Source organism: Myzus persicae, unplaced genomic scaffold (genome assembly GCF_001856785.1).
Source record: "Myzus persicae strain clone G006 unplaced genomic scaffold, MPER_G0061.0, whole genome shotgun sequence".
In the NCBI taxonomy this organism is placed as follows: Eukaryota; Metazoa; Arthropoda; class Insecta; order Hemiptera; family Aphididae; genus Myzus; species Myzus persicae.
In genome coordinates, this window is record NW_019103432.1 from 198,951 (window position 1) to 222,495 (window position 23,545).

Consider the following 23,545-nt stretch of genomic DNA (forward strand, 5'->3'; position numbering starts at 1 on the left):
GTTCCGTTTGTAGGTACTGCAGGCACAAAATATAAACAATCGTTATCGTATTATGTTTTATACTGTGCTGCAGAGAAAAAAAAACTTTATATAATTGAGACTCACTCGCACGTCTTGCTGTGGGCCATTCTAAAATGAAAAAATGTTTAGTGATGGACGACGGGAAATGTATATAATTCCATTATTCATATGTCATCTATGTTATATTCCATTACACTTTTATAAAGGTGGGCATTGACTAGTTAAAAAGTTAATTTTTTTAAAAAATATTTTAAGTTAGTTTATTTTTTAATAAACGTTTTAACCCGACCAGTTTAATTTGCAGTTGAAATAACTTAGCTTTTTATGGTTGATTTAAATAAAATGATCTATCAAGTTAAACGATTTTTGAAATTATTCGTGTATTAGTAAATATTAATACAAAAAATCGTCCAATACTATAATACACAAACATTTCTGTTATTTTTCTTGATAAAATAATTTTGTATATGGCTGTATTTTGGTAGGTTGGATGGGCATAAAGCCATAACTAACCTAACCTAGACATAGACAATATTATTATATTTATATTTTTTCAGTACAAATAACAACTATCGATAAGAAAAATACGACCAGCATTCAGATTCTGGAAATCGGAAAAAAAATTGAAAATTAAATTATCGTATAAATATAGTTGTATATGGGGTCACGTCAAATATTATGATATTATGCTGTTAATACTTGTGGACAATATCATGAACTACAGTGCACTTGCATTGACCAGGAAATGTTTTTAATAAAACTATAAATTGCACAGAATGTTATGTCACTTAAGTATAAAGAATTTTAACTATTAAGATAAATAAATACAATAGTGAGTGGCCTCTTAATGTACAATATCATAGTATTTTTCCACAACTTTGGCGCCACTGCTGCATATTATGATAAAAAATTCAATAAAATTGATTATTACAATTTAGGAAATTAGATCTTTCTTGAGAAGTCACTTTTTATGTGATCTACATACTAATTTAAAAGGTAGATTGAATTTTTAAACTGAGTTTAAGTTAATATTTTTTTCCATATTAACTTTTAACTCATCGAGTTAAATTAATGATTTATTAACTTGCACATTCAGTAAATTGTTTTAATTTTATAATATGATATAATTAAGTCGTGTATAATTAAACACCAATTGAACGGGCATACGACGATCGTGCACTAGGCACTCGAGTTCGAACTGCTAGGCCTAGTACACCGACAGATATAGTTGAGACAACTCAGTAACGTTCAGAAACTAATTTCCTCAGCAGTCATGCATTATGTATAAAGATTTAGGTTAATTCGAGAGTTTTGCAATTTTTATGAGCTTTTGTATTTGTCTTTCGCACGGATGAGTAAAGATCGGTCAATGACGTAATTTGCACGAGTAATAATACTTCAAACTTTAACATTCGTGATGGTTTCTGAAAGCCAATATTGAATCAAGTTGTTACATTGGGGTGGAGTCAAAAGTTAGGCATCAGTACTTTTTGAAACAATCGGAAATAACTAAAACCGAAATGGTAGTAATTCAAAAATAAATAACCGTAGATAGTTGAAATTTTTACCAAATATTTTATTATGGCATTCTCTAGACATGGGCATTCACTTGATCACCTTTTTTACGATTTACTTTAGAGTATTTTTTTATAATTAAAATTATTTTTAAAACGTACTTTGATATTAAAGTTATAGATTAGGCTATTGAGTGAAAAAAAAAATTAAAAATTAATTTTAGTTTGACAGAATAGCTGCAATGTAAATTTATAAGAATCGATCATAAATCTAATAAATTATACAAAAGGATAAAAAAGTTATTGAGGTCTAGAAATCATTTTTTCGATCAAAAACTGAAAATAGAAGGTTAGGTTAGGTCAAATATAGGTTTGTATATTTAACACGTTAACTGTGGGTATTAAATTTAACTGAGCTCGGAAACGTTATGGAATACAACGATTAATCATTTATAAATTAAAACAAATAAAAATAAATGTAATAAATAACATAAAACTACCTCTAACATACCTGCTCAAAGGATAAACCAAAATACGATTCCCTTTAGACTAAATCAGACAGTTTGACGAGGCAAATGAGACCAGTGTGCCACACCCATTACTATGTACCCGAATGACTTTAATTTGTTTTCAGAAAAATCTAAAATGTATACTTTAACTTTTTATTTCAAATTTTATTTAAATAATATTATAATTAAAAACTTTGTTTTACTTGTTAGTTTAAAAGCGTACCTAATATATACTTATTTATTTGTTTTCATTGAAAAAACGTGCATTGTACTCACAAAAACCGCGTTCATACTATAAAATAAACACGTTTATTACTTACAACTTACAAGGAATTTTTTGGTAGGTACAACACTTTTTTAACACTCCACATTTGTGTTCTATTTGTGAATAATTATAATTATTTTTACAATTTCAAGGAAATATGATTTTTCCATATGTTTATTGTCGTTTATATTAGAATAATAAGTCATTTTTATCTGGGTTTCTATCTAGAACTATATCTTACTATATCTATACTGATTTTTTATTTTGATCTGTTCACAATAATAATAAAATAAATTGGATAGGGACTTCTGAATTATTTTCACATTAAACATAAACCATTGTAAACGTTTGAATATGATAACATTTTATTTAACTTTTTTAGATTAGATACTTTTGAGTTCAAAATATTTCTAGGTACATATTTATATTGTTTTTCAGTAAAAATAAAAATCGTATAATCGAATTACTCGTTAGTAACTTTAACAGTGATTGAAATAAGATATTTAAATTAAGTTGTTGATCGGATACTTTTAAAAGTTAACATGTATATAATTCAAGACTCAAGTAAACAAAATTTATTGGAAAAAAACATTTTTAGCATTATCACATATTTTGTTGTTTGATGTATAATACTATAAAAAAAATAGTGTCGAAAATTCTTAGTACAATTTATTTGGATAATATTTATTAACATTTTTCAAACCTTAGTTGAAATGTAGTTTTTGGCAATTTTATCAGGGTAATATTACTTAATAGGGTACCGGTAGGTAATACAATCGACAATATGGCAAATATATGAGATAATTAGAAAATATTTAGATGTTCTCATATGTCTGGATGATATAATCAAAAACATATTATTATTTATGGAAATACTGTAGTAGAAGTTATAAGCATAGAAGGAACACAACAATAAAACAGAATGTAAATAATTAGTAGGTATTCGAGTCATTTAGAGATGGATGCATGAAAATTAGAACGATATTAAAAATAATTTGAAGAATTTATATCTGAAATATGAAAATAAGGTATAACGTAATTTTACAACATATAACGTGTATACTACGTATAATCACTTAGCGTAATCAAATGTAGTGTTTAGGATTTTTAGTATCACTATTAATTGTAATAATTATAAAAGTATAATATTCCAGAAGATAAAAGTATAATATTCCAGAAGGTAAAAAAAATTCCAGACCGAATAGGGTTATAAAAATAAAAAAACTTAAACCTTAACATATTCTAAGTGCCTATGAAATTTATGTTTGAATGTCCGCTGATGAATGATGATATTAAATATTTACTGAATAATAAAAATGTAATTGTATTTTGAAATAGAAAACAACTTGGGCCTTAAGATATACGGCTTTAATTTTGATTAGACCTATGTCATTAAAATATGAATTATATCATTGTAATTAAAAAGAACAATTTATATTTATTAATTACCTAATTATAAACATCGTTAGTTAATATTGAATTTTGTAATATTTATTCAATGATGGCTGTAGGTACATACGAGAAAACAGTGAAATAAAAATAACTACTTTAATAATTAATACAAAAATAGTGAAATCGAAAACTGTGAATAAATTACCTGATCAGTAGTCATAATGATTTGTTTCAAAACAATCACACAACTGCTATGAAAATACAATTATCGTGATACGTGGATATCAATGCAATAATAAAATAAATATTATAATAATTTCAATTCTCGAATGGTTCCATCACTGGATGATTTCATTCATCATGTGCTTCGTGTTTATTGTTACTATGTATATTTTTATGCACAGTCATCGCTTTAACTCTTAGTGTTTGCAAATGCAGATTTTAAATTTTCTTAATTAAAAAATATATATATCATAAAATTGAAGAATTTTTCATTATTTCCTTAGAAATTGCTATTACTTGTACTTATTATTGATAAATACTATCGATTTTTTATGTTTTAAAGTATTATGATTTTGCTATTTTTGTAACTTCTCTGTTTGATTCGTTATGTTCTCATGGTACTCCAATGATATGTGGAACAAACTATTATAATTTAATAATAACATTTAAAAGATCAACATGACATGGTATTTTTATGTTCCACATACGTCGTAATTAATTATAATTTATAATTGAGATTAATATATTATTATTGAATAAAAAATAAAATCGGGAGTTGAACTGTTATGGTATAATGAGTAATGACATGTGAGTGTACATTTCATAATTTATTTACCTGCTAAAATATTATGTTATTTCAAAGATTATTATTTTTACTTATTATTGTCGTTTATCTTTCTTTAATCATATGGATAAATGTCTACGGTATATTTTATTTTACGAACATTAATAGTTATTGTCCTTGGATAGTTTATAAATACTAATTGTCTGTATATAATGGATGAATATTTAGTAGTCAAAAGTGTAAGAGTTAGAATAAATATAAATTTAATTATTTAATGTATATAATGTCACGTTTTGTAATATTATTTTTTATTTATCATTATCAATATAATATTATATTATTTGTAAGTTTATGAACCTAACTTTGTGATCAAAGTCGAGATTTTGTTCCTTAGAACAATATAAATATGAGGAATAATCTAAATTTAAACTAAAAACTAATTTTAATACTTTGAATGCAACTAAACTATTTATATATTAAAAAAGATAATTGACAATGATTTGTATTAGTTCAAAGAACTGAACAATAAATTAAAATATGAACTAATAATGGATCAGAAATCATGCATGAATACTTAAATTGGTGAACAAATATGTACCATTTCTTTCATAAAACGTTTAATACGGCATAATATGAATACTTAGATAATATATTACTTCAATAGTGAAATCTTAAATGAACGTTTATTAAAATATTCAGTCATGCTCATGCATGATTTACTTATAACATAACCATTTCAATTTTAAAACTGCATATTAATTTAAAATGTTTAACACGAAACTGAGAATATGTTTTTTTATTAATTTTTAGATTCAGACCGGGGTGATAAATGTGAATTAATATTACAATATCTATTTTTTTTTTTTTTGAGCCTATATCATCACGTTTTGGGACAGAAAAAATGCTTCGATATTCACTTTTGAGGGTGGTTTCTGGTAGTGAATTTTAATCTAGTCGGCTAGTTTAAGACTTCGACGGGAAGGGAAAACACGAGAAGAAAACTTCCAGTACCTACCTACTAATAAAAAATTAGGAAACACTCAACACATAAACGTGACCTAGTAAATATCTCTTACTCAAAGACGAGGTACACTTGACAATACTAATTCCTATGTACTTACACTGGATTGATTTCCCTTGTTTTAAAAAAAAAACTAAATGTTAGATAAATTAAACGTTTAAAGATAGTTTTTTCGCTTTTCTTTTAAATTGTTTTAGGGTTTTAGGTTTAAATTATGAATTATGTGTCATACAGTCCACGGTGCTACTAATACTTTATAGCCACACCGATTATTGTAAAATACAACCCCCAAAACCTGTGCACACAGCTAGTTGAAGATACTATGGAAGGTTCTATTGTTGTAGAGATAAGAAAACAAATGGTTCTGTTCCTACGATTCATTGTAACCCATGTAGGTATGTGTGAGCACGAGAATATACAACTTGATGAGTGGTATAATAGGTGATTCGACCAGATCTTTTATTTTTTTGTACTGCGACCCCCTTCAAAAAAAAAATTTATTGTTATATTCATCAAAATTTGGTTTAATTACTGATAAAATATTTATATGGTATACAATTTTGATTAACTTACATTTGCAAATTTTATAAATATATAATACAACATTATTTTAAAACAATACAAGCATACATTACATTTAAATTAAAAAAACACATAAATACAACTATAAAAATGTACAATTTACCTTGTTATTCAAGTGTTAATGGGATACTTGAGCTTGAAATTTTGATATTATAGATTCCATATTAGGTTTTATATTAGAGACTGATATTTGGCGACCCCCAAGGCCCCAAACCTATCATTTCCCAGGTTGAAAACCATTGTGTTAAACGGTCGGTAAAACCGCGTACGTCCAAGATTAATGATTATTATCGGTATAAATGACACACACACACACACACACACACACATATAATTATTATGTGTGAGTGAGTAGGTAGGTACCTAAAATAACGTCGAATGACTTATAAGATAATCCAAATAATTATCTAACAGTGTTGCCAACGAAAGTCGAATAATACATTAAGACATTCCGCCTCGGCCGAATAGGTTACACATATTTTAGTCTCGAGGTATTCGACGCACGTACCCATTATAATAATAATATTATTATTGTGTTATTGAAACATAAAAATATAATTACACGCACAGGGTTTCGGCCGTTTAGGGTCACCGTCGGCCAAACAATAACACAAAGTTTTACATCCATTTTATGGCGATGAACATTTTTCTGTTTATACTTTTATAGACGCACAAAGCACAACACACATGTGTACTGTAGACTGCATTATTATTATACATTATACAATGGCTAGTCACGCGAATAAGCGACCTGCAACGGCTGCAGACGACCTTATCCGAAAATGTAATCACGCGTTTGGTCATTTATCCGATCGTCGGATACACGAATTATTATTATAACATAATATACCTACGCGTGACATTACGCACACGGTGCCCACCCAATTTCATATCGTGCTAAAATGTACAATGGTCGTAATTCAAACACAACTAATGAAGCCTTATTATATATTTATTGTTAATCAGGTCGAACGCGTTTCCGGAGACAACAATTACCTGCCTCTTCGAAACTCTCCATCCAGGGATTTGGATCGCTTCATCGGTAAGACTTTTGTATTTCTCGTTCACGCCTCACTCATCATATTATGTGCACACCCGCATTATATTACTGTTACCTATATATGTTTAGCACACAAACCTACTTGTACGCATGTCTGAAACACTGTTATTACACTATTTTCCACACATCGCAGCCCCTGTATCGTGTTAATAATATTTTGATCCTCCTTTATGCAATACTATTATTGTATCGTGTTATTATTATGTTGTTGATCCGAACAATTATTTAACATGGCTGCGCACGATTTGCATGTCCCGCTAAATAACGCACACTAAAATGTACGAGACCTAAAATATTAGTAGGCACACACGTGCCTGTTTAAATATTAATAACAATAATAAGTGTGTAGGTACCGATGCGTTTATTGTATCGCTAAAGCGTTGTCCTACATATATATATTATATATATTATACTTATATAGGTAACGTTTGTACGTAATTTCTACCTGTGTAATGGATGTAATACTATTATTATTATTATTATTTGGTCTAGAGCCTACGCCGACGACGATGTAACACGCCTAACAAACGCCGATCCGACCTAGCCGTAAATTATTTCATATATATATATTATGTATACGGTATACCTATGTATGATTTACTTCCGGTTTCTCTAGTCCCGACGAATCGCATCGGGCCCGGTTTAGTATAATATACTAATTTATATTCTCTTTGTGCGGTTTGCTCACCGCCTTTAAATACAAGAACACGCTTCTTGTCAGCAACGATTTGATATGTGTGTGTGTGTGTGTGTGTGTGTGCTTTAATGATACTGTACACGATAGTATTACACTATATTAGATGGATTGTCATATGGTATATATACATTATACATGCTCGATTAATCACACACATACACACACGGTGTGCCGAAACTATGAGTGTACTAACGCCCCGATCTGAATCTAACTATTTAAGCCCCTCCCCACAACTCACAAGTTACATGACATTATATATTTAAACAGCTATAGTTGTAACTTGTAACTATAAGTTCTGTTTTATTTTTAAAAAATGTATTATCAGTTCACATATTTTGTTATCTTGCAAGTTCTATTTTCATATTATACCTACACTCGTGTGTTCAGCAACATGTGAATCGTGAACTTGGTTTTTCCTCGATCCGAAGATAAAAAAAATTCGCCAAGAATCAGTGGCCATTCGTACTCCTCGGCGTTTCACCAATTTTAGTAGGTACCTATCATAGACATCAAAAGAGATTTGGTTAGGTAAACTTTAGCAGAAAAAATATACTATAAACTCTTGTTGCTGACACAGACTGTAATTTATGTCTTAAAAATCAAAACGATAAATGTGTTTACATTTTTTTTTCTAATAATAGTGTGAGAATATTACAATAGTTATAATTATATATTGGTAATGTACATTGTTGGACGGTGTACTGAGTGTGGGGGCCATGTGATCGTTTCATTATTTTAGCACCCCTTAATGAACTTACTAACTATACAGTTGCGCCACACACACACACACACACAAAACCAATTTTGTATACTCTTTTCCACCGTCATCTTGACAATTTGACTTATGAAATCTCCTATGCTGTGCATATTTTCGGATGGTTTTGAACACGCTCCCAGTAATTTGCACTCTGCAGTCTGCAATAACCGTAATCGTATTACAAGCACAGGTACCTAATATAATCCATAATAATAATATAATATAATGATATTACATCCATTACCGTTTATCGCACGTTGACGATATAGGCGCAATGAGACGGTATAGACATTATTACATATATCGCACGATATTATGTAGGTGGTTGTACCTAATATTTTAAATCAATTACCATCGTTTTTTGTAGATCTAATTTGCATACTATACGAAACGAACTACTGACAAATCGTTAGGTAGATACGCCAATATTCATACGATTTAAAAATTTGCTATTTCTTAATGTTTTTTAATTTGCATTCTTATTACATTATTGTGACTTATAATTCAACATCGCACGTTGTTGTTTTCACACTCAACACAATATAATTATCCGTCGTGAAACATTCGATTCGACCACCGAGGCGCCGATCCCCCGCGGGGTAAGTTCGCTGTTTGATTTATGCACAGAACTCGGTAAGTGAAGTGCTGTAAGAGCTGATCACCTCCCATGGCGTGACAGCCGACTTCCTTAGTCCACGTCTGCGTAATATACGATACAGTTTAGTTATCGCGTTACCCTGCAGGGCATTACGCAGGACTCGTGATACTCTATATGGTCATTCAAACTGCGTGTATTACAATCAAAGAATAAATGCAAGAACAAAACTCAAAAATATGTTATTGAATCATTTTTTTCGAGAGTGAGTGGGAGTGAGAACCTGAGAGAGAAAAAGATGACGAGTTTAACTTAAAAATACGAAGTTTATATTTCGAGAAACGAATTTGACGTCGTTCGTTCGCCGTGAATAAATTAAACAAAACAATACCTACTCCGATAATGTTTAGATATTGATTATTGTAATGTAGAAAATTGATCATATTAATTTAGGTACCTATATTTATTTATATACTGTTTATAGGTCTAATATAATTGTTAGAAATTTAACATTATATTAAAATTCTGCAGTCATGCATAATGAATAAAATATTATATATATAGGCTCCAAAAAAGTATGGCAAACAACTAAAAAAAAATGTCACACATTAATTTTTAATAGGTGCCTCTTATGACTGTCAGTACAATAGTGATTGTCATTACTAGGAACTAAGGTTTGGGAGTTATCTCACTGATCAATCTTAACGTCAGAGACAAGCCCTCAATTAGTGTTATAGGAAAATAATTAATGTCGTGTAAATCATTTATAGTTTGGTTATTCGTGTAGTTCAGATTTACATCGCTAAGAAGCATAGGTATGGGCAACACACCCATGATAAGTGAGACGAAATCGCGTCTTGTAGGCATTTGTCAATGTCACAAACCTTTGGACAGGAATTTACAAAAAAAAAAAATGAAAGAAAAACCCCGTTAAAACTATCCCTAGACCCCCCCCCCCTTTAGCGCCCTCGTAATACCCACGCACCACAATCCCACCGACTTAATGACCACCCACGAGGGTCGCGTAGACATGTCACATATGGTTGAAGTGCACGTGGCTATACACCGTGTCACTACATTGGTTTTGCAGACACGTTTTGCGACGACGGCAACCAATGCAATCTACCAAGTGGTATGATGGCCGCCGTGGTGCGGCGTAGCCTGGACCGGTTGAACGGTGGCCACACTATGGTGGCCAAACGGAGTAGTCTGGACCGGTTGAATGGAGGCCACGTAATGGTTGCCAGACGTAGCAGCCTTGACCGGTTGGTCGGCGGCCAACTGACGGTGGCCAAACGTAGCAGCCTAGACCGGTTGAACGGCGGCCACGTTATGGTGGCCAAACGTAGCCTGGACAGGTTGAACGGCGGCCACGTCATGGAGGCCAAACGTAGCCTGGACAGGTTGAACGGCGGCCACGTCATGGTGGCCAAACGTAGTCTGGACCGGTTGAACGGCGGTCACGTCATGGTGGCAAAAAGTAGCAGCCTGGACCGGTTGAACGGCGGACACGTCATGGTGGCCAAGCGCAGCCAACCGGACCGGTTCAACGATGGCCTCACCATGGGCACAGGAGGTCCGTCATCTTCCCTTGGACAGTTGCAGTCGGTTGATCAACAACTGCAACAGCAGCCCAACAAGTATCCTCAAACACTAACCTGGTGGCCCGAAACCGAAGGACAATCATTTAACAACGACAACGACTACTACTCGAAAGACGGCGACGACTACTACATGAGAGATTACGATGGTGATGTTTGTCTGGGCTGTGGTTCGTCGGCCAAGGCCTCGTCCTTTTAATTGCTGTTATCCTCTATCGTCTTCGCCGTCCTCGCATACACAAGATTAAATAATATTTTTTACAGGGTATTGCACCCGAATTAACCCAATCTTTTATACACGGAAAAACCGTTAAAAAATAAAAACCATCACTCTGATGGCTAGATCACCTAGTTAACTTAATAATTTTTTTTTCCAAAATTCCAAAAATTAACCCGAATAAGAAATCTGGAATGTTATTAGATCTGCAATTGGTTTATTTCACAAATTTGATTAAGTAATACATTTAAAAATAAATAGTAATTAAATAGTAAGTTGTATTCTAGATGTATTCATCCAGCACCCGAAAACAGAATAATTGATTCGGGTGCAACACCCTAATATATAATATCATATAAGAGATATACTGTATACACTGTATAGGTATACCAAAATAAACTAACCTACATTGTTATGGGCACGACGCGCGACGATGGCAAAAATATAATATTATTATGTGATAGAAATTGAGGTATTAAAATATATTATACTATTACAGTGATTGAATACTGCAAAAAATAATTGAAAAATCCACGTGTTTATTTATTTCTATAACCATAAATATAATTTTTTTTTAAGAGGCCACCGGAAAAATCATTCATATCTGTTCGTCTTTTCGAGTATTAATATAGATTATTATATTTTTATTTATTTTTGAGAGTTTTTGTGTACACTATTTGCGTGGTTCTCCGCCACGACGTTTTAACAGTGATAGCACGTAATATCTCCTTTATATCGAGGACTATTCAAAAAAGATTAAAAAACTATCTCCGTGTAGATGCAAACAAATCGACGGTTTTATTAAACTATAAATTTCCATCATAATATTGTAAATCTTAGATCTCGTGTATAAATTGCGTAGTCGTGAAATAATGATTATACATCGAATCGAATCTATATCCAAAAAAATAATATTTGAATTGGTTAAGGGTTTAGTAAAACACACTTGAAAAAAAAATTATTTGAATACTTTAATATCTACTGTACCTATAAATAAATTATTATATATAAATAATATATAATTAAATGAATAGAAAAATATTTTAAATAAACTTTTACGAAGAATACGTTTATTCTTGTTTTTATTTGTATTGTTTTACAGTACCTAGTTTTTTTTTGTTTTTATTATTTATATGGGTCCGATAATATTATTCTGAACAAAACAAGTAGGTACTTCAGTCTTCAAGTTCAAGAGTGGTTTCTGGTGGAAAATTGATCTAGCTAGGTGTTACTTTGAGGATCAAAAGAAAAATATTATGTTGATAAAATTCTCGTCACCAAGTCAAAAAGCTCCAAAGTGTGGTACAAAAATCTTCATAAGTTTTCTCCATAGCTAGTGATTTAAAAAAATTGAAAATACACACGAAGCATTATCGGTGTTGAAAGGTTATCAAAATTTGTTTATTTTGCTGAAATTATAAAAATACTAACCATAAAATCTTAAAAAGATCTGTTATAACCATGTTACACAATGACATTTTTTAAATATTTAGACTAATCTATTATAACCTCGGGAATCCATTATAGCTTTTTATAGTGTGATAAAAAGCTAATATACAGTAAACACCGTATTACTAATATAAATATATTGTATATTAAAGAAGCTTACACATCGTTTCAGCGAACAAAATAGTTTTTCTTACACAATGATTTATCATTGAATTCAAATTTAACACATCCATCACAATTTACAGTGACTTGCAACTCAATGACAAGATACACTCGAAACAGCTTAGCGAATTTTTTCATAGGTATATAGTATGCTTCAACACTACAAATAATTAATCCAGTGAAGGATTTTCAACACTTTTCTGGGGGATGAGAGGGGTTCTGAAAAATAATATGTATTTTAAAGGTATTCATTTTATTTTTATTAAAAACAAGTATTTGATATATTTTTTTAAAATATATATATATATCGGTGCCTGAGTGTAAAATATCCACCCCACCATCCTCCCCCCTCAGAAAAATGACGAAAATCCTGCACTGGATTAATTATTGATAGTGTCAAAGCATAAAAATACTTATGAAAAAAAGCAGCTGGAAACTCGCTTGGCTGTTTCGAGTGTACTCCCAACTACTCTGCCATTGAGTTGGAAGGTCCTCCCCCTCCCCGTCCCGTTAACCCTCCATTATATTAATCCTATAAATGGTTTCACTTTTAAAATTAAAGTCAGGTAGCGGATAGGTATCAAGTTTATTATGAATAATAACAATTATAAAAAAAGCTACTCAGACTAATATTATTTTTTAAAAGTAGGCTATATAAAAGATACTAAGTAGCACCTGAAAATATTTAAAAATATATAATGCGTAATACATTTAAATTCTCAAATATTCAAAAATACATTTCAACCAACCTTTATATGAAGTAACAATAATAATTAATATGAACTCAGTAAATGAACTTTACAGCCCTGCTAATAACACAAATACTTCATTAAAAGCCATATTGTCAATTACTTATTTAATATAATATATTATTAATTCCAATATCTACTGACTATCTTTCTACAGCCATCTAGCTAGGTACATAAAAATGACAGCATATTTTTCTGGTGGCCTTAAGATCCTAACACGTTCAAGTATTCAACTATATAATATTTATTAGGTCAAATCACTCGTATCTTATATTATTACGTCGAATGTTCAACAAAAATATTGGTGTTTTTAGGGATACAATAAACACGACGTTCGTCCCGAAATAAAATATTTATTACGAATTTTTCCAATTGGAAATTCACGAAAGGTCTTTTTTTTGTTATAGTTTTACGAACTCAATCGATCATCAATTTTAGACGTTTGCGATGATTCGAAATTATTATTATAACGATATAAAAATATAATCATAATAAAATGTTCCAGAACCCATACAAAATCCAATTGTCACACTCTCATATAATATTCAGTATTGTGCACCTATACTACATAATATATATCATACACAGCGGGACGTGATAATAGTTTAAACTTTCAAGAGGGACAAAGTTCAGTGATCGTGGCAAAACGGTAACAATATTATTGTTATTGTTTTTAGCTCCAAAGCCATGGCGGGTTATACTGCTAATAATAACTCCAATCATTTCTATCACGTCAGAATGTCGTTCGGTCTGTTTCAAAAATATGAAGTTCTCTCGCTTTAATTATTATTGTACTAATGACGGTAAAAAATTTATAGACGGGCAGCGAGTCCCTTTTTTAGGAAAAAAAAATAAAGGGTAGAAAAGTTTCCACGATGAAAGCCAAACTCTGTTTTAACGTCTCGGAGGTCGACTGGAGTGACGTCGAGTGCAAAATAATACAGCAAGCGGTGGTTTGGCGCATTCCGCGTAAGGATAGGGAGGAGCCGGGGAGGTGCAAAAAAGTTCTCATCCCCGTTCACAATGTAGTCTTGACACCTGATGAATTAGTAAATAGATGGGTTGATGGAAAATGAAAAAGTTTCTTTCCAAATATAATATAATATTATTATTATTAAATACTAATCTAATTTTACCCATTATAATAGGTACCTGAAACTGTAACGTCGTTTTACGTGTGCCACGTAATAATTAGTGACGTAAATATTTAATGTGTGTCAAGCCAATAGAATTGCAGGGACAATTGTGTGTCTTATGTATACAAGTAAATAATTAGTGTACAAGCGACTGTTGGTATGCCGTGGGATTTAAATATTAATTATTTTGGTCTTTGGAGGAAAAAGGAGGTGTTAGTGAGAGACTAAAATATCAATAAACTATATGAAGGGATCGTATAATAATATCAATTTCGTCGATTTTGTATTGGCTTTACTGTTCGTAGTTCATAAGTTAACCATTATAGGTAGATATAGATACTTATCGATTTCGCCGAGCTTTATGTAAATATTTGAGTATTGGAAATTAAAATGTTTGTAGTTGGTTCGTTGTATAACGCAGAGTAGGTACTTAATAATAACCTATATCGCCAATGACCATAGTTGCCGAGGCTTATTTTAAATAAAAAAAAATAATAACCTATATCATGTAAGTCATTATTTTTTTAAAACAAATTACACTAATTATATTCTGCACACAACTCACATAAATCATCACATGATAGCCACATATACATATATAATAGCTATTTTAATTAAACTAAACATTATGTTTACACACAATAATATTATACATTAATACATTTAACAATATGAATCGTGTCATCAATTAATTATTTATAATTATTGTTTATAACAATTCAGTAAAACATATCCAAGACGTATATAAATTTGTCATTTTTATAAACTTGAGGCTCGGTGGAAACGATACCTACGAAAACACGGTGTTTCGACAACCCTCAATAATAAGATATTATATTATATATTGTATATAAGAATATCGATAGTAATTGATCACAACTGTCAATTCAGATACCTTCTCACACGACATAATTGATAATATATAGTAGACTGTAGTACTAGCGACCTACTATATAAACAAATCAAAAGTTTAATGGAGATGACGTGCTCTCGATGACCCCCCTCCTCAAACCCCCTAGGTCACTGCACTAATATAATAAATTCGTAACATAATGTCGATGCAGCAGTTGCGATTCGCGGTATATATGTGGTAAGTAAGGTACGTATTGTAATTAATGATAATATTTTATAATTAAACACGTAATGCACTTTAGTCGCAATGCACATCGCTATAAGTATGTATTTGCACGAGACTTAAAGACTGTCGATGCAGCACGAGAAGCATTCCAGTTCCCGGTCATCAGGCATTTAGGTTTGATGTACCACACTGCACGTCGAATAACTACACTTGATAATACTGTAAAAATAAAGTGTGAGACCGAACGTATTGTGGAGACGATGACCGCGACGACCAAGTGCTGCTGGTTTCTCGGATTCGTCATTTGGCCAGCATGCAAAAGGTCTCGCAGCGAATCCGACGGACAAGTAAACACTATAACAATATTTATTACTGATGCATGTCATAATAATACAATATATCATAATAATATCAAATATATAGTTACTGTCGTTATTAAAATTTGGCGCACGTTCACTCCTCGTCATGTGTGTTTAGGACGACGGAAATTTGATTTGGCAGTAAACATAGTGATCCCTGCCCCGAACGACCCCCCCGCATCACATTATATACGATATAATATTATTATTAATTATTAAAAGTACACAAAACCTGCACGTATATATTATTATCGTACCTCCCTATACATACATTATTATTGTCGTCGACATTTTTTCCGAGTCGACGACGTAAGTATTGAATCTATAGGAATTTTAATCGATTTTATCATTATTCCATTGCGAATAGTTTCTCGTATATTATATATTGTGCGTGTCTCAGTGTCTGCTCCATTATATTTCCTCCGAATAGTGTTCGCACTGGTTCGCCGTCATTCAATTTAGTATAATATATTATAAATGTATACAGCCTACCTATATACAGGGTGTAACAGAAAGAACTGACTATAATGCAATAAGTTTTGTTTTTTAACAAATACATAATTTTTTTTTATGCATAATTTATGATCACTCGCGTTACTTATATGTATAATATAAAAAAAAAAATATTTTTATTTTTTAATACTGAATATAAAAAATTTTAAATTTAACTAGGTTCAAAATAGCCAATTCGTGAATCTGATTATAAGAACAGTTTTGATGGTAAAAACATTTATCTAAGTCGAGCAGTTTATTTTTTAGAATTCTTTTAAATATCAATATTTCTTTGATTAAATTCATTTGGAATACGTAATACATTTTTTAAAAATATCATTTTAGGAAATTGCTGATATGAGTATATTTCTTAAATTATTTACTACTCATATAATGTTAGTAAATAATTTTGTCCTACATTAAGGTAGCATCATTTTTTTTTTTTTTTTTTGTCAGGTCTATCTGTTACACCTTGTATATACAACGTGCATTTATACTATAGTACCTATATATTACACCCGAAACGAATAGGTCGGTGGTTTTATTTTAATCCTCAATGATTAGCACACAGAGAGGCTGAAATATAACAAGCTCTTGCGTTCACCGCCATTCCATTAGACAAATATAATGGCTGTACTGCAGTAGTGGTGAAGGTGTAATTAATATTATTACACTTTATTGTACCGCCTTCACACAGATACCTAGCTGGAAATCAGTCGGATAAATGCTTTCCCGTCGAATCGTCATTTTATTTACCTACATTTTTCACACTACTATACTTACACCAGAGTATGAGGTCTATGATTATATCAAAATAATTTATGTACAAGAGCCATAAGCCATTTATAATATGGTAGCACGTATAGCTATATGATAACATATTTCATCGAAATATATGATCAAATAATTTATATTTGTAGTAATACTAATTTTAAAACTATATACAGTCGTTCTTGCTAAGTGTTTTCAAGAGAAAATAATAAATGTTATGTACCTAAGTACATTAAAATATTTTAGTGATTATTTCTTTTACAAAAAAAAATATATGTACAACTTGGCGTTAGTATTATAATTCAGCCGAGTGCCGTTTATAACGTCACATACTATATTCATAGTAATTATAAATATCACTTATTAGGTATATATCTGACTAAAGTGCTCAATTAGAGTTTAACATTTTGGTTTTGTTTTTTTTTTGATACCACATTATAGATTTTCATGCAGTAAACTTAAATCCAATTTGTCAAGTGTTCTTTTGAGTTATGAGTTATTTCAACAAACCATAAATAATGCACATGGACATTTGTACAAATTTTATGTATAAAAAAAAAACTTTCAGGTGAAATACTGTTAATAAATTGTTTGGTTTTATTAAGTTTAAACCTGACTATTATGAATCGTAAAAATAACTCTTATAAATGTAAAATATAAAAACAAAATTTGATATTAATGTGTTTTTAAGCAAATGGACAGCATATAAATTCTGAATGAATAAATGTGACTTAATGACTTTTTTAGGGGGAATCGAGTGCAAAATAATGAATTTTTAATTCATAATTAAAAGATACCTTCATACCTTTATAATTTATTTGAATTTTGTTGCTTTAATATGATTTTAATGTTCAAAAGAAATTGGTCTTACATACCTATAATATGCATATATTTTAATAAAACTATATTATATTTTTCTCGACATTTTATGAACAATTTTTTTCTTTCAACTTATTCGAAGCTGTACCTTATACATTTTAAAACCATAATGTACAAATTATAAGTCTTTAAGAGCATTTTAAAGTTATTTATGAATTAGTAATATTTTGTTTGAATTTTCACTTGAAGACGATTATAATTTTGTATTTTTACGTCATAACAGATGATTTGAATAACAATTAGGATCGTTAGATTATAGGTAATAACAATTTATTAATTTGAGATTTCCAATTAAAATCTGCGGTTCCAAAATTAAAATAGAATATTTTCTTTGACCCTTATTTCATATAAGTAAACATCATTATTTATTCATTATTTCATTATTATTCATCGTTATTTAACAGTAATGAACCAAAAGTATAGCTTCATAAAAATTGTAACATATCACTTAACTATGTATAAAAACAATTGTAAAATGTAGATGATAATGATAATGTTGGATATTATATGATCAGTGATGACCCATGAAATGATGGCCTGCCATAGTATTGTTATATATTAGGTATGCATGTATTATTGTGCTATATATATTTGTATTAAAAGTTACAGACAAATTCGTCGTTATTAAAACATTTAAGAGATTTCTGACCTACGTGTAACTTAGACAATTCGTTGAACCAATCCTGTGTTATTAGCTTTATTATTAGAGCCAATTGACCTACTATCAAACTAGAGGTACGTACATAATGTAGGACACCTCATAGGTTCCTATTCATATTTTAATTCTAAAGTGTTACTGGGTAACATATTTCAATTTGCAAACGTTCATACCTAGCTATAAAATTAAAATATCAATAATAGCCTTCGAGGTGCCCTGGATAATGTTCTCATCTTTAAGGTTGACGATAAGTCAATTATTGACTTTACTGTTACAGCTAACAACGCAAATTACATTACTACATTTTGCATCCCTTTCGAGTAACCGATTATTCGTGGTAGAAAAAATTATAAACATTTTACAAAGCGCTTGTTGATCTATTTATTCGTCGATGCCAATATTATTAGTTCTGTAATTTGAACGTATTGAAGCGATTCAAATGTGACTTGGTTAATTCATTTTAATATGAGAATATTGATGTTTACCGACAATCTTCAGTTAAATAATGATGAAAACAAATTTTTATTTTGCATATTATTTGCAGTATGGTATTAAATTCGCCGGAACCCCCGAAGTTAAGTCAAAACCACAACTGTGTATACTTCTAACCGATACTACTTTAGTTTAAATGCATTATTTATGTTTTATAGGTATGCTTAATGTTTACATAACAGCAATTCACCTCATTTATACGTGCCACTTATGTCAAAAAAACAACAATAAGACTGTTTAGCATTTTTAACCTGATGCCTTTATATCGGTATCTATCTCTGTCAATCTCATTCTTCCATTTTCGTCAGTCCCGCCAACCATAACACGCTGTTTTGTAATAATGTATTATATTATTATATCCTCTTTGCTCTTAATTTGTTATTTTGTTTGTGCATCGCATTACGCTACGGATTCAAATTTCAGTCGTCCATACTACTCTTGAGTATTTAAGGAGATCGTCACGCTCTATATTTTTCCCTGTATAATATGTAGAAATACGAATATAATTATGTACATATAGGAACTGTGAACGTCAAAAAAATAGCTTATATTCCTGTGGGATGTATAGTCGTCACGCAGATGCATTGGAAACGGCCAAGATGTATCTTGGCATTATCATTTTATTATATTGATTCATTGATTTTGATTATTTGTTTTTTTATCAATTCCAGAAGGAGAAAATCTCCTCAGAGACTTGGAGATATTGAGAGACCGCGCTGAGTACTTCGCTAGGCAAAACCGTCATATTAATTCATTGGACGGCGTGGGTTTCGGGCAAAGCAAACGATTTGACACCCTCAGGTAATGTATTCTACAATTAATAAAATTATAAATACTTGATGCCCCTCGAAACGCCCCCCGAGAAAAATGTGACTTTTTTAAACTTGAATCACCTTCGAGTGTTTTTGGGGACAATTTGAGTATACACAAACGGCCTTCTCAAATTACCTCCCTATTATAGTATACCTATAAATATTGTTATTTACAAGCCTTGATAATTAACCACGATGATATCTGAAATCAAAATACTGATAATAATAACATTATTATACTTTTTCTTATTGAAACATGCAGTCCACAATCATTGTACACACAATGTTATTGTACCTTTTTTATTTTTTATTTTGTGTAATGGACTGCAACTATCATATTCGCATTTATTTAATAACTAGGGATTAAAAAGACGAAAAACTTCCGGAAAATTTTTTTTTTTTTTGCAAAGCCCTAAAAATATGAAAAATTAAAGAACTTTAAAACAATACATTTCTGAAAAACGTTCAAGTAACATTTTCACAACGCGAACTCCCTGTTCAGCAACACGTTATTCAGTTTGGTTCAGGTGTAAGACTATCTCACGCAAACAATAGCTTATAGATTTTTCAGAATAGAATTTTTTTTTAAATAAGTACAGAGTTTGCGTTTAGGCACAAATTTAGGAACACAGTTTATTACGATAATTTCGTTTTATAAATATTTTATGTATACATATAATAATATAGAATCTGTTATTCGCCGTCAACAACTATAATATTATTTATACGTATTTTTACATATTGATACGCGAGTACTGAGTTTATTTAACATATTATATTCAATATATATGTTTGCGTTTCTTAGATACAACATCTGAATCATACATTATTATACTATCCTACAAAGATGTTTGATCATTATAATAATATTATTTGTTTAAATAGCCAACGACCAATCCGGTTGTGGATATTGTGTTGTTTTGTTTACAGACAGTAATATTCCTCAGCGTTTTGTTACAAAAACACGATAACGACAATATGTTCTAAACTGTTACCAAGTTTTTTCTTAGAACATTTCGCATTTATTTTTTTCACGCGACCGGTGCTTATCCCGATTGGTTTTCGACTACAATATAGCAATGTGGTTTTTATATTGGCATCAGACGACAATGGTTTTTCTTGTGTTTACGCTCTCCTGACGTGCGTTTGTATACACTCCAAGTATTAAACATGATTAGATTAATGGTATCAGGGGTGACTTCGGATTTGTATCTCAGAGGTTTTCGAGATTTAAGGGAGAAGGAGCATTGGTAAAAATATCCGCTTTACATTGTGTGTACTATTGTTTTCAGTGGCGTATCTTTCGGCGGTCAAAAAAGGAACTTTGACGAAATCGACCGCAGCGGGTTCGACCGGTTCGTCAAAAAGAACTTTGACGAGATCGACCGCAGTGGTTTCGACCGATTCGTCAAGAAGAACTTCGACGAAATCGATCGCAGTGCTTTCAGTAGCTTCGTGAAACGCCCCAACAAGGTGCCAGCGGCCAATTCGGAATAGGCGCCAACTGCGCACGCGCATACACACACGCACACCCAAACACACATACATACGTCATAATAATAACAATAACAATTATAGTTTATCATATTATACCCACCAAAACTCTTATAGATCCACATTGCCGGCATAGTTATAGTTTAATAAGTATTTTATAGGAATAAAAGGTAAACGCATATTGTCATTACTAGGTTATACAACATGTAAACCACGGCATAGAATTACTTTAGTAAAAATAATAATAATAATAATTAATAATATGACAATATATCACAATAATAATAAGTCATGATGTATAATAACGACGATCATCTAAAGTCCACATTCACCTCATCTGTTTTGTTGTTTGGACAAATGTGCGCGTGCCATTTTACCGGTATATACCCCACCTTATATACCTTAAACCTATAAATATGTACTGTAGAAAAGGAATTGAATCCGATAGTAAACATTATAAAGAGTAAATTTTATTATAATTTTTGACGTGGTTGTGTATTAGTCGTCGAATAAAAAAAAAATATTTTAATTAATATAAATTTAACTAAACAATACATTATATTACATTTTTCTGTTTTTTTTTTTCATAGATCTGATTGTGAATCTCATCAAATATATAGTCATTATTATAAATTTATAACACATAATATAATACGTACACATAGATGCATATGTATGTTACCGTTAATTTATAATTACATATTACTTTATAATAATAATTCTATGTACTTTGAATCTCTGAAAATGTATTAAATTTTATTAGTTCATAAAACACTACAAATGTGTTTTCAATTAGTTATTCAATATTAATTACCTTTTCTACAAGCATCACGCTGTTTGTTCGATCATTATATGGTCCATTATACTATGGTATTACCATTAAATGGTATAATCGATATCGGTACAATACAATAAGTTCACGGTACAAGTACTCGTGCATCAGTGAATAGTCCACGCGACTAACTACTGTTCATATCTCTTGAACAGATTTTCATCACAAAACTTTCGCCTTCTCAGCTGTATTGCTGTGTTGACATTTTGTAGTTCTTGAACATAATATACGCACGTAAGTATAATATTATACGCATGAACAAAAATGAAACGCCTACCCAACTTTATCGACATGGAAAATACCTCAATGAATCGACACAAAATTAAAAACATTTCAGGACACTAATAATACGATTATGGTTTTTAAATACAGGTAACCTATAAAAAAATCTCCCAACATTTATTAAATGTTTTAGATTTATTTGAATTTAGTATTAAAATTCATGGAACACCTCTAGTTATAATAGTTCAGTTAGTTATAACTATAGAGCTAGGATTTTGGAGACTTATGCATTTTTTGCAAAGTTCTAACCAACAACTAAATTTGTTTCGTGATAAAGCAATTTAGAATGTGTAATTTTTATTTTGCATTTTTTTTGTTAAATGCATTTTATTGCATTTTTAAGCTCATTTTTACAAATATTATGTTCATTTTGACATTTTGTGTATTTAAACAATTTTGGTTTATTTTAATTTTTTTTGAATATGTGTTGTATAGGTAATTTCAATTAGCACCTACAGGCTACAGTACCTGTATACAAATAGTATTTTTGAACTTATATCGACAACATACCATAATGGCATAATAGCATCGCTATTATACCCGTTTTCGATAAGACTATAATCACCTGTCAGCGAATCGGGATGATTGAAAATTGAAAATAATAATATAAAAATATTTTAAAACTGGTATATTTGTGGGCAAACTGAGTTGTCGGTGAATTGGGATTCGGAAAAGTGGATGTGAATCGAAAAAGTACCTAATATAATTAATTGCAATTATAAAGTTTATAAACTCACAAGTCAACCTCAAATTTGATTATATTTATTTAATTTACTTCTTAAAACAAATTTTTACTTTTTTTTGTGTACTATAAAAAATGAATGAATAATAATTGATAGTTAATAATAATATTTATTTTAAAATTAAATTATTTTTCGCTCA

The 23,545-nt window shown here is 30.5% G+C and overlaps 2 protein-coding genes across 2 annotated transcripts in view; both read left to right on the top strand.

Moving 5' to 3' along the window:
* LOC111034511 overlaps positions 1 to 11,771 on the top strand; it is a 42,842-nt gene extending 31,071 nt beyond the window's left edge. Inside the window, exons 3-4 of the mRNA XM_022315779.1 lie at positions 7,058 to 7,133; positions 10,291 to 11,771. Coding sequence (XP_022171471.1) covers positions 7,058 to 7,133; positions 10,291 to 11,000 — 786 coding nt within the window. The 3' untranslated portion in view covers positions 11,001 to 11,771. The remainder of the gene's footprint in view (positions 1 to 7,057; positions 7,134 to 10,290) is intronic.
* Positions 11,772 to 19,842: 8,071 nt separating this feature from the next.
* On the top strand, positions 19,843 to 21,552 carry LOC111034529 (orcokinin peptides-like). The gene is made up of 3 exons (XM_022315801.1): positions 19,843 to 19,852; positions 19,915 to 20,044; positions 21,348 to 21,552. The coding sequence occupies exons 1-3, from the start codon at positions 19,843 to 19,845 to the stop codon at positions 21,550 to 21,552; spliced, it is 345 nt and encodes a 114-aa protein (XP_022171493.1).
* Positions 21,553 to 23,545: the final 1,993 nt, after the last annotated feature.

What these genes read in the sequence shown, in the direction of transcription:
- LOC111034529 (XM_022315801.1), top strand. An exon ending in AAACGATTTGACACCCTCAG is followed by an intron (nt 20,045 to 21,347) that starts GTAATGTATTCT and finishes TATTGTTTTCAG; the next exon opens with TGGCGTATCTTTCGGCGGTC.